Here is a 13561-nt window from a genome sequence, read left to right as displayed (position 1 = left end):
AAAGCTTACAGTTTAATGAGTAACATTACCGTAATTAACAGAAATTACGGCTTATAAGCATCATTCTACATATAATTATTCTATATAAGGTGATTACTTCATGAACCGAGTGTGTGTTTAAATGTATCTATTTTGTCTGACTTAACTTATAGAATTTACTCAAATAAATTGCAAGTCTTAATTTAGTTGACATATTTTATTGATAAAATCATGCTTTAATTATTTTTGCTTATTTCATATCCACTAAATTCAATTCAATTCAGTTTATTTCTATAGCGCCAATTCACAACACATGTCATCTCAAGGCACTTTACAGTTCACCAGATCATACAGTCAAATTGATTCAAAGTTTTCCATCTAAGGAAAACCAGTTGATTGCATCGACTCATTGACTCAAAGGCAATCCCTCACACTAAGCATGCATGTAGCGACAGTGAAGAGGAAAAACTCCCTTTTAACAGGAGGAAACCTCCAGCAGAACCAGGCTCAGTGTGAGCGGCCATCTGCCGAGGCCGACTGGGGTTCAAGGAGACAGAAGCAGAGATACAGAAAGCAGCTGTAAAAGACGGCTTGGTCCAGGAATAAGCCTAAGCCTATAGCAGCATAACTATAGAGATAGCTTAGGATAACCTGAGCACCTCTAACTATAAGTTTTATCAAAAAGGAAAGTTTTAAACCTAAACTTAAAAGTAGACAGGGTGTCCTCCTCACGGACTAAAACTGGTAGTTGCTTATCCTAACTCACTAACTCTACCTCCTTTGCTTAATGTACTTTTTTTTCTGAATGTCCTTTCTAACTTACTTTACCTAGTTCCATCCATCCATCCATCCATCCATCCATCCATCCATCCATCCATCCATCCATCCATCCATCCATCCATCCATCCATCCATCCATCCATCCATCCATCCATCCAACCAGTCTGGATATTCCCAGGATCCTATATAATTAACTTAGAATTAATCTTATTAATTGACTTATTTGTATAAACTTATTAATTGACTTATATTACTTACTTTACTATGATTACTCAGTGTACTTCGTAAACATTCTGAACTTAGGATATACTCCCTTTATCTTTAACAGTACAATAATAGTACTTAATTTATTAAAATGTAATATACTTCCCTTTTTTATCGTCTTATCTTATCTAATTTAGTCTCCTAACTTTCTTCATGTTACCAGTATTATTCTGGATACTAACCTAAATTTAACTACTAAACTTGCTATAATAAACTTACTTTACTTGACTCACTTACTCATTTTACCATTCTGACTTTAAATCAGTTTAATTCACATACATCATATCCTAAAACAACTTTATTTTCTTACTTCATTTAACTGCTTTGATCAATGCACCAACTTATATTAAGTACTATAAATAAAATGCATTACCTGAGTTACTGTAATTACTTAGTTGCTTTTACTTTACTGTTAAAACTTATTGATTTATTGACAATGATAGAGTGATAGGTCTCACCTCTGTTGGCCACCTGCATAGGAAGGAGAGAGGCAACATTGGAGGAATTTGTGGATTTGACAGTGAGAAGGGAAGGTTAAGGACTATCTGTAAGATGTAAGTGGAAGCAATGGGTTGTGAAGAAGATACAGACGGAGGCTGCAATTTATATGGCTAGACTTAGCCAGATGTTGAAATTCCTTAAGGAAGCAGATGTTTAAGTTTCTTTCATAAATATAACTCAAAACTCACAGAACAGAAGGGTAAAGTGCAAAAAAAAGACAAAAATACAATTTAATGCAGTCTGAAAACAGGTTTTATTCACTCTTAGCGAGATAAAACAAAGAGTTCCCTTTTGATTCTGTTTTTACTAGGGTACATAAACCTTCAAATGCTTTTATTTAAGAGGCCATGGTTCTTCCTTTCCTTTCACTTAATGCTTCGGATAAATCTTTTTGTATATAGAGAGGAAAATGGCTTTCAGAAGCTTAAAAATGAGCTTGTGTGTTTTGATTTGTTCTCAACATATTACAATAGATCTAAGCATTTAAAAAGAAATACAGCTATATTCATTCTGAAACCCTTACCTGTGAAAGAACAGGAAAAAAATTGTATTTTCAGCCCAAAAACATTAAAAAAAAAACAAAAAAAAACCCCAAAAAACCCAAACAAACAGATTGAGTAAAAAAAAAAAAAAAAAAGCAAAAAATGTAGAAAAGATGTACACATTTTGTGAAAATACCTCATCCACATGTTTATCTTTGTCTTTATCGAGTGAACCGTAGGTTGTGTATTCGACAAAAAAAAAAAAAAAACAAAAAAAAAACTGAAATGTTAGAACTGTAAATATACGGTCAGATGTTTATATTACTGTTTCTACGTATTTTCTACTGTTTTCAAGGCTGCACTTTTACAAAATTAAATTGTATAGGGAGCTGTTCTTATTTTGTCATTTTGTGTTCACAAAATGACAAAATAAATCTGTCTACTGTCTGTCTGTGACAGGGTCGCCTTCGCGTTTTTTCCACTGCCATATATCAAACTTTCCAGCAGATGTCGCCAACGAGCTCTATTTGCCCACAGCTCCTACGTCCAAACTGCCAACTGTTTAAAAACGTGTGAACTGTTGTTTGCCAACCTTATTAAGACAGAAAATAGAAATTACTGGATGAGAAATAACTAATAGTTAACGAAAAGAGAAGCAAAGTTCAACTAAATTATATGGGTTTTATCAAAAACGCCTTTAATTTGAGTCAACCGAATTTTACTAAGGCAAAAAAAAAAAAAATGTTTAGGTTTATTGTTGCATTATAACAGCAAAAAAGGAGTGAAAAGCACATCCTTTTTCCTCAAAATAAAATTTGTCCTAAAAGGCTACCATAGATGTGTATAGTTAAAACGTTGTAGTTACAGAGATACTCATTATAATTGTTTTACTTTGTTGAAAGTTGCATTTTGTCATGTTTATTGATGAGGCACTTATATAAAAAAAAAAAATACGCAATCAATCAGCTAGTTGCAGATTCCTAAAGCTTTGGTTTAGTAAAGTTAAGTAACTTTTCTCCCGGACTTTAATTTCGACCAAAGAAAAGTTAATTAAAATCTATTTTCCGTTTTCCACCAAAATAATCTGGACCCCCCCACCCCCCGAAAATTAGTTTGTGCTTTTATTTATTTTTATTTTATAAAGCTTTTATGCACATACAAATTAGAACTGATGAACTGATTTGATTGATTAATAAAGACTCGTAGTTTGTTTTCTTTTATTAAATAATAATCTATGGCTGATTGCAGTGTTGTGCCTGAACGCGTTCATTGAACGAAAGTTCATGAACTCGTTCATATTTTGGGCGAACGTGAACTGAACGTACTGCATTATTGCCTGGTGAACGTTATTGTGAACTCGTTCATTCTGGCGTCTGTGAACGGAGCTCTCTCAGTTCAAGTCCGTTTAACAGGTTGCCAGATTTCTATAAAGCCCTCCAGGCGAAACCCCGGCTAAATCACACCGTAAACAGGCCTTAATATGTAGCGGGAAAGAAACAGAAGAGAAGAAATAATAGTTAGTAGATTAAGAATAGGTCATACCTACTTAAATGACATGCTTTACTTAATAGGGAGGAAAAATAGTGAGAAATGTGAGAAATGTGGTGAAAAAGAAAATGTACTGTAAGTTATATGAACACGAAAGGGAAAAATTAAAGAGAATAGTTAGAAGTATAGGGCATGAATGGAATCTTAAAGGAATATTAGGAAATGAAGGAAACATAACAGATATTCATAAACTAAGGAAAGCATTGTTTATGTATCTTAAGAATACAAAATTAAAAAATAGAATCTAATAGATGTGAAGTAACGCTGCTACACACTCATGTACAGTAGGTGGCGGTATGCACCTTAAAGTTGCTTGTGATCCGCCATAATAGAAGAGAAGAAGAATATGTAGCGGGAAAAACACCCAATCTGGCAACACCAGCTACCAGCGTCGTAGCCTACAGCCGCGTGCGTCATCAAAACAAAATGCAGCGTGGAAGCAACAGCAGCATGTAGGCGACTTAAAACAGGTTTATGACCAGGATGATGGCAACAAGTTTGCCCGCCGGCTTTCAGTAAAAAAATCCGCACTTCAGTAACCTTAAATTCCTACCTCAGCCTGGTCCCTCAGTTTGTGTTAGTAAAATGTTCTTGATCGGTCTTCAACGGGGGATCCGCGACCCCTAGGGGGTCTACGGAGGTACTGCATGAGCGTCTGCATGGTTAGTTGATATTTTTATATTCCCCCCCTGCATTTCTTTCCCCCACTAATTGAAATGTCTTTAAATACTCATTAACATGAAATCAACGCACTGTAGTAAACAGATAAATGGAGGCAGAAGATGTCTTTCAGTCATCAATGCTCACATTCAGCGACACACAGGAGCTCTTTCAAGCTGGGCACCGTTTCCTTCACAACACCTGTCCCATCAACCAGGAATCAGAATCAGAAAAACTTTAATAATCCCAGGGAGAAATTAATTTCTTTACATTACTCCATCTGTAATAGAGTGACTATAGGACACAATTTCATACAATATATATAAATAGGGGGTCCCCGCTCCATCTCGCCATCAGTTTGGGGGTCCTTGGTCTGGAAAAGAAGACCCCTGTTCTTGAGGGTTTTACTATCCATGTAACTTGTTTGTTAAACCTGCCTGGTATAATTTTCCAGGATTCCTTTTTAGTATGTATTGAAATGGAATTTCAAATGGAAAAAATTATAAAAACAAAAAACATTTGCACCTTAAAGACTACTTTCCTATTTTTCTTTTAATAATTCCTCATAAAAAAGACCATTCAAGCAGCACATTTTTCCTGATGTTTTTGAGAATATACTGTAGGGGTGAAAGCTGCAGCTGCTACTAGTGTGAAGTGATGGACAGCAACAAAGCATTAAAGCAACAATGGGGAAATGCTGTCCCCTCAATGCTAATGTAAACCCTGGTTGGATAAGGATTCAAAACTGGATATGAAGATGAAATCTGACGCACAGTTTCAGAGTTACAACTGATAAAATAATTGCTGTCTGTGGTTCTACAGTAGGCTATGGTGTAATTGAGCAATATATGAAAAAAAAAAAAAAAAAAAAGAACTATGAACTAGTTCGTTTTTTGGAATTGTGAACTATGAACTGAACTAGTTCATTTTAAAATGTGTGAACTGAACTTTGAACTAGTTCACGTAGAAAGAGAACTTTCCCAACACTGGCTGATTGTATATATGGAAATTACATTTATCTGACTGTATCATTGAGCTCACTGTTTAAACAAGTTATTTTATTATTTTTCTTTAATTGTATAGTGTGACACAGTTTTTTTGTTCTTATTATAATTTTATTTAGCGCATTATTCTTAAATGTTTTAAAATTTCTCGTTTCTAATTACCGCTCCTGGAATTTATTTTGAAAGGCCAAAGCGGATGCAGAAGCTTTTATTTTTTCCGACTTCCCCCTGTGAATGAGCACCTGTTGCCCACTGAGGACTCCGTAGGGAAACTCAACAGCGCGTGCATACCTCCACGCTCAGCAGTCGTAGAGTGGATCGCATGGAGATATAGCGGAGTCCCACGGAGGGGAGAAGAGCTACACTGTCCCACTGTTACAGAGGATACCATACCACAGTGTTGCGCGTGGATTAATTTGTATTTTATATATTTTTTCCGTTCTGGACATTGGATTTTACGGCGTTTCGCTCCTGTAATGTTTAAGGATCCTACAAAGGCTGTGTGAGTTTACGTTTGACTTTAATTAGCGTAAAACGGTTTCATTCGGTTAGGTGGAAGCTATTACTCTCTAAAATAACATATTTTTTCTTTTTTATAAGTCATATTTCAATATTAATTTGTTTGCTTTTCATTAACTAAATAAACTCCGGTGTTTTTTCGAATAAAACTAGCTTTAGCGGCGTACGCAAAAACATGGATAATGCGCAAATACTTTACTTTTAACTGACGTTGTTGCGACTTTTTAAGTACAAATGTGCCCCTATATCGATTTGTTTTCGACCCACAAAGAGCCTGTAAGAATTATTGAGCTGTCCGATAAATTAGAAACTAAATTTGAAATACTTTTTGCAACGAAATGTGTTAAAAATAGAAGAAATGTACGCTTTTTTTATTAAAGGGGCACGCAGTGTTTACGTCCAGAACCGTGCGCACTGATTTCCCTGAGAACTGTAACCTTAAAGCTTAATTTAAATAAAGAAGTTTAACATTTATACCTTATATCTAAACCTAACTTGTAAAAGTATATCTTAGATCAATGTAAGTGTAATTTGTAGCACGTATGTTGTATTATAATACCTTTATGGATGTTGTCATTACCTTATAAGTACCAGTAATGATATGTTTTGAATATTACAATATAATTAGCCAGCTTTTTATCACATTTTAAAGCAATATTTTAAAATTAAAGTATAATTGAATGGTATAATAGAGATCAGTTTGACTTAGCAGCATTTTGTAGTAATTGTTTGCCATCTTGATGAATATTACGCCAAAGTATTTTAAATATTAAGCACTCTTATTGACTATTAAGTAATATATCATGTATACATGCAAACAAGTAGCAAAGGTTTAAAGAAAATGGTTTGAACAGTAAAAATAATGATCTTAGTCACACAATCGGCTTCCTTTGGACTCAGTTTATCTTCAAGATCTGTATATTTTATGGCTATCTATTGTTAAAAGCTGCGATAAGGCATCGCTCCTACTTTATGATCCTACTTATTGTGGATTTCAAAGGTTGTATGGAAAGTAAACAATCAGAATAAGCCAATCAAATGGTGAAACATATTCATTTTATTATTCCACTCGTAGAAACAGCAAAAGAAGGCATGAAGAAGAGGGTAGTATGATATGATATGTGATATTGTGTTTGGGGTCAGACTAACATTTGTCTCTCTTTTCAACAGCGTTCTCCATCCCTGTTGGACGGCAGCGACTGGTCTGAATACGGAGCTGAATTAAAGAGAAACCAGGATTTAGGCCCCTGGGCCAGGGGACCCCTGTAGGAATGCTAGCAGCCATGCTGCGCCAGAGCTCCGGTGGTGGAGCCGGATCGGGTGGTGGCAGCGGGGGTGTCGGTGGAAGTAAACTCTCTCTAGGCATCTCTCGCCTCTCTAGCTCCAGCTTGGGTTCGGGCGGCAGCTCCTCCAGGTTAACCAAGACCAACTCGGTCAGCTCTGACAACCAAGACGCGGCCCCTTCGGACCCGCACTACATCATGCAGCTTGTCAGCGACGTACGCAAGTTTGCAGACGTGCTTCTGCAGCTCAAAGAGGTGTTTAACTCCAAAGGTATGTTAGGAAGCCTACCTTCTCTGCAGATGGTTGAAACGATGTGTTTCTAGACTGCCCTAAGTGTTTTCCGAGTTAAAACTTCTGAGAAAAACATTGGTAATAATCTGAGCTTAACTCAACTCTCATTAGAGGAACCGGTAAAAAATTTGTTTTCACAACAACCCTTTGGATGTGGGCTTTGCACTAACTTACACGTCATTCTGTTACACTTGTCTGTATGTATCTGTTTGCACATGTATCTTATGTCACCGTCTCTTAACAAAGCAACTCATCTCCTTTGTGTTTTATTATGTATTATGATGAGTCCTGCAGCTGCTGAGAAGGGAAACAAAAAGGTGCGTCACGGCATAAGCACAGCGGATAGGATTTATAACGGAATGTAGCCGTCTTCCTCCTCCTGTCTTGTGTACACACTGTCACTTTCAGCACAGTGTACACTGTACCCAGGCCTGCGTACCTGTTTTATCCTGTAGCAGCCTTGGCTCTGGGGTCAGTCAACCTGCCTTATCGCTGTCTTGCTTATTTTTTTTATCTTTTCCTGTAAAGTCGAAAATGATGTTTGTTTTTAGTGGGAGTAACAGAACACCATTAAGGGAAAAGTTTCAAAGTTAAAACCTGACTTGAAATGATCATTGTCATTATCTTTTCAGGTGAAGATGTGTAAAATAAATAAATTTTAAAGTCGTAGGGAAACAGCTGTTCCAACCGTTGAATTTCCGAATTCTCCTGAGTGGTGCCTGACTTTACACCAGTGAATAAAGTGAGTGTGATTGGTGGTTTATCAAGAGGGCTGGATTGTAGTGGAGGAAGGTTCTTAAGCAGGTTTGATTGTGGCAGTTGTCTCGGAAGGATCTTGCTAAACATTTAGCAACTTAGTGCTAGTAGGTTCCCAATGGGAATTTACATTGGGACCAAGTAGCAATAAAGTGGTGACTTGGCAACAACACTGTCAAGGATTGCTATGGACAGCGGAGACATGCAAGAGGAGGAGAGTTTAGTGTCAGAAGTCGTGGATGAGTCTCCTCCGTCAAACATATTTTATTTAGAGGAGGAAAGCGGGGACGAAGATGTTGTTGAAGAGGACGCCAGGGCGGCAGAAGCTTGGTTTGGTGTAGAAGGCTTACAGCCGTACATGTTTGAGTCCTTGCCTCGCAACGCTGCCAGTTCTGTTAGCTCTACGCCTGCTGAACACACAGACGTCCATCCCCGTGAACACTGGGATGGAACTCAATGGGAAAGGAAATTATTCTTATTTCAACCGTTGCGTATATTAGCTGCGACATATGAATCAAGATGCTATGACTGAAAAAAACTGATTGAAAGATGACGGTTGATATATGATTGGCCGAATTTAGGTGTACAAGCTGACGTATAACTAACTGGCCTGCTTAAGATAACGAAAAAAAAAACACAGATTTTAGGACAGGATTTTTTTTAATTGAAATTTTCGAACTTTTGGGACAATATAGTCTGATAAAGATAACATTTATATACATGTTTCAGCCACAGTGGTATGACATTTAAATATGATTTCCCTACGACTTTAAGCTCCCACTTAATTGCATGTAGTATTCATGCTACACTTCTAAGTAGGGTTTTTATAGCAAACCGTGAGCTTCTGGCTGCTCTTCAAAACAAGATCATCAAAACAGCATGCCATTCTGTTTAGACACGTATAGGTTGGTCCTCACAGGTTCAGAAAGGATGACTAAAGCAGGGCTGGGGGATGTTTCAGCTCATTACGCTGCCAGACACACAGTGAGGAGGATGGTACAAGCGGTGGAAAAAGATCTGAGTTTGGGAAATGCTCAAAATGTAGCATCTTGTGGTCATAAAGTGGTCATAAGGATTGTTAGTTGGTACTGACCTCTGGGGGGACTTGAATAGGGTGTTGGCTAGATGAGGCCAAGTGAGATTTGTCCATCTGAGGTGTTCAACATGAACTCTGGGTAATTTCCTCTCTATTAGTGTATTTTGTTTGTAAACACACCAAACTCACAAGGGGGCGGATCAATGCACGCAAACCGAGACTGTTGGTTGGAAATGGTGTCAGTGGTTGTAAACGAACCCTACAGCAGTTTGTTTGGGGTATAAACGTGATCCGGCCTTGAACCGACACGCTACCAGGTAAACGCTGCACTCTGAAGAAAATCTGTTTCCTGTAACTGTGCTTGGGAACTTTCTAACAAACAAAGGCGATGCTTCTTTTTCAAGAAGCACAGAGCCCCATAGTGCACTGGTTTAAGGGACGGGTTCAACTTTAAAAAGTAAAATGAAATGTGTATATCCATTGTTATTTATGGTAGATCCTCCAAGTAATCATGATTCAAAAAATATCTTTCCCCTTAGAAAGTGTGTTTATTTTTACAAATATCTTTACATTTAAAGATAGATATTGGTGACATTATCAGTGTAAGATCATATTCCTGCGTTTCTTTTCTTTTAAACGGCTGAAAGTAAATGCTCATGGCATTGGATTAGGGAACTATCATATATCAGCACTATCATGGCTGCTGAGGCATGGAAAAAAAGAAAGATTTTTCTTGCTTTGACAGTTTTAGTTCTTTTCTTGGAAGGTCAAAAGAGGTACAGGTTGAGCAGCTTGGGCAACTTTTTTAACTGACCCTGCAGAACAAAGCAGTAAATCATGATGTGCAGAAGATTTAGGCCTGTTGCTTTAAGGAGGAAAAGGCTTAAGTTGAGAACTACAAGCCGATCCTCCATGATTTCACATCGTCTGTCTGAAGTCTACTGTAATCAGATACAGTTGCAGCTTTCAGTGGGTTTAGAACCAGATTAAATGGGATCGGCGCACAGCGTGTGTCTGCAGGTTCTTGCTATGTAGCCCAATTGCATAGCTGTCATTTTAGACAGTTTGGCTTTGCTGCCAAGAAACCGTTGAGAAACTCGTTTTTAATCCCTGTTCATCACCCTAGATTGTAATTATCAACATCCTGAAACTGAACATGAGTAACTGTCAGTCCTCTGAGCTGTTAAGGTAAATACATACTACGTCTTGCGATCAGATAATTGTGTTTTGTTTTGTTTGTTGCACAAATTGAATTCCATGCATGTCAGCATGTGATGTGCCACAGAGGATTCCTCTGAGATTTGTTCATTTTTGTCCAACTGTGGAAGGATTGCTTCCTTGTAAATTGATCTGTCTGCTATGGAGAGAACCTTCTGAAAACAAGACATAGTGATGGGCATTGTTAGGTGTTTGTCCCTTTATTAGGACAAATACTACCAGTTTACTTTTGTGCCCCTGAACTGGAGGAGTATGGGAGGCAGCTGGTGGGCCAAGGTAAACCCAAACCAGTATTGAATGAGGATCCCGTAATGCCTGTCGGACTGTCTAGCTAACACCATTCTGGGAAAAAGGTTGAGGACTGGTAATATGGATACATAAACAGTCTCTAGGAGGGAAGATGAGTCTTGCGGTAAATGGATATATTTCAGACTGTTCTTAAAGGCTGATGAAATGTCTAATTATATCAGATAGTTCGACGTGTACTTATGCTACCTTCCCACCTAAAGGTAGCAGGAGCAGCTAGATGTTAACGTTTCAGCATCTGATGCGCGGGAAGCGCTGCAAACACAGCCGCTGCTGGAGTTGGAAAAATGTAACTTTTGCTGCTCGACGCGCCACATCAACCCATCAGAGAAGCTAATCTCTTAGCTGGCAGGGAGAGAGACAGCACCGCTGATGCAGATCACTATGATCACTCCCCTAAAACAGTTTATTAACGCCTAAATTAATTTAAAATGCCGAAATCTGCCGGCAAAACATGTTCGATTTTATCATCCTGGTGCCTGCAGTTTGGATTACGTACATGAAAACCTCCTTCCAGCAACTGTGGCAAACCGTGAAGAGACAACCGGGCCATAGGCTGCTGTTGAATGGGATTTCCAATGACAGTGCACCGCGAGTATGTAGGGGTCTGAGCGGCTCTGACAGCGAACTAATAATGCAGGATCGTAATCTGGATGAACTGACTCCACAGATGAAGTTTTCAGGTGGACTTTCTTACTTAAAAACATGAAAACCACTTCTTACCCACTGATCACAGCATATATAGCTGCCATTGTTACAGGCAAAGAAAGGATAGGGTAGCTCCACCCAACGCGCATCATACCCACCCTCCCACCACGCAGCCAGAGCAGCAAAGCTGCTGAGTTTTGCATCAGAACTAAACTTGTACAAGCATCAAAAATGAAGCAGCATGTGCGGTTTTGCTACTCTTGCTACTTTAGGTGTGAACGTAGCATTAGAGATCATGTATTCCGCCGTTTCATCGTCTGATGACCCCCCTTAGGCTATTGACATCTTTACAATACACTGTAAGGGGAACATATTGTGTTTGATCTCTTTTTATCATGGCCAAGGCCTTCATTTAGAGCAGAGCTGATTATTGAGAGTGACCACATTGCTCACTGATTGGACCACATCTAAATCTTGCCCTAATTTATGGCGGCATTGTCTCTCTGGCACAACACAAAACTTCAGACTTTTCATTCTTCTTCACAGAGCCAGTAGTCACGGCCTATATTCAACTTAGGGCCCTGTACCCCTCGCAATAGTGCCCCACATTCACAGTCAGTGATGTGAGACTGACACTCATTGTCCCAGGAGGCATCTCCAGACGGGAATGTTTCTGCTATCCGGCCGCTTTCGCACAAATCTTTCTTTCCCAAGTCAAAAATAGCTTTTCGCTGCAAGATTGATCCCCTGGGTGTTCACCTCAGTCCTTGTTTTATTTTTTTTTCAAGCAAAGCTTATTACCCATAAATGGACAGTGTTACAGAGTAGGTCCTTGGTTATGGATGCACTCAATGAGGCATTGGATGGATTTTGTTTTTCACTCGTTACTGAGAAGAAATGGGATTAGAGTGATTCACTGCCAAGTCAATGTTGGACATTTTTTTTCCCCCAGAGAGGCCCTGCTTCAGTGAGCACCTGTGAGAGACACGTTGGGTGGGATTTGATTTTGAAGGCTGGGGTCGATGAGGGCGTTTGGTGACCTGTGGACGTGGACTCTGGTGGGGGAGCGGAGGCCTACAAAGGTCTCGGTCATGAGATGAATTCGTCAACAGCCAAAACTGTGTGTTTGTGTCTTTTCATGGGATCAGCAGACGGCTGTTGTTTGTTTCAATATGTATTTAAGGACTATGCATGTTGCTTGTTTTGTAACTATAACCCTCTGTTAAAGGCACAGCAGCTTCTATGCTTGCCAACCACCAGCCAGAAAGGTGGTGAAATCTTATGTGGCAACAGTCAAAACAAAACCAAAACAGTGGATCCAAAACAGGTGTGGGGAGCCGTGCTTTAGCAGGAACTTGATAAACAATTTGAGGTAAAACCAAAGTCTTCTGTTGGATCAGACTGTTTGGTACTGATTTAGCTTATTCTGGCCTCTCTCACTGTCTGTTTATTTTTATGTTCTTTTCCCATGGAAAATAATCCTGGAGCAGGCCTTGTGTGTTTAGCTGCATCTCTGAAAGCCATTAACTGTGCATACTTTAATTTTCTTTCTTATTGGAAGTTCTCCTGCTCCAGTGTCTGTGTTTTCTCTCTCTCGTATTCCTCTCCCCACGAAGCAATTAGTCACAGATTAACTTTGTTTCTCTGGAGGTTTCTTCTTCATAGGCAGTTTTTTCTTTCTACTATCGCCACATACTTGCTTAGCATGACTGATTGCTGCAAAATCGGTAACTTGGTGCATTTGGCTAGGCTTTTAAAAAAAATAGTGTACAAAGTTTTAATAAGCTTTGAATTGTATTGGATGGTAATCTGGATTAAAGTGCACTGTATGTTTCTAGAACGGAATCTTATTGTATAATTGGATTATTTCTGTAGAATTGAATATGGATTGAGCAATTTCCATGATATGGATGGACTTTTTTTATGATTTTAGCTGCATCCTACTGCTTTCTAAGAAGGCTAATTAAGTATTAGCAAGAGTTCTCTGTTGTCATAGTTCTGGACATGTTTTTATTTTTGTAGGAAGCAGAGAGTGAATCATAGTAGCTTTGTTTCCATTACAAATTGGAAACTTTATCCATATTAGTCTACTAATACTGAAAAAACTCAATTATGGTTTCCATGAAGTTAAAAAAAAAGCATAAATCCCATTTGAGTAAGTTTTTTCATGCAGTAACTCATCCTCCTGCTTCCTATCTTCTTCTTTTTCAGATCTGATGTGAAAAAAAGTTGCATTGCTTTCTCGCAAAATACAACAGTTTCAAAAAAATAAACTTCTCCCAGCAC

General features: G+C 38.5%; 1 protein-coding gene across 2 annotated transcripts in view; it reads left to right on the top strand.

Moving 5' to 3' along the window:
• The first annotated feature begins 5494 nt into the window (after positions 1-5494).
• Positions 5495-13561, top strand: part of arhgap29a (Rho GTPase activating protein 29a) — a 44403-nt gene continuing 36336 nt past the window's right edge. For both annotated transcript variants that reach the window (XM_038304299.1, XM_038304298.1), the window contains exons 1-2: positions 5495-5719; positions 6907-7290. In XM_038304299.1, the coding sequence (XP_038160227.1) occupies positions 7008-7290 (283 nt within the window). In that variant the 5' untranslated portion in view covers positions 5495-5719; positions 6907-7007. The remainder of the gene's footprint in view (positions 5720-6906; positions 7291-13561) is intronic.

This window comes from Cyprinodon tularosa, unplaced genomic scaffold (assembly GCF_016077235.1).
Source record: "Cyprinodon tularosa strain WSP-4 unplaced genomic scaffold, ASM1607723v1 ctg53, whole genome shotgun sequence".
Lineage (NCBI taxonomy): Eukaryota > Metazoa > Chordata > Actinopteri > Cyprinodontiformes > Cyprinodontidae > Cyprinodon > Cyprinodon tularosa.
Note: the sequence above shows the minus strand (reverse complement) of the source record. Positions and strands in the feature narration are given on the sequence as shown.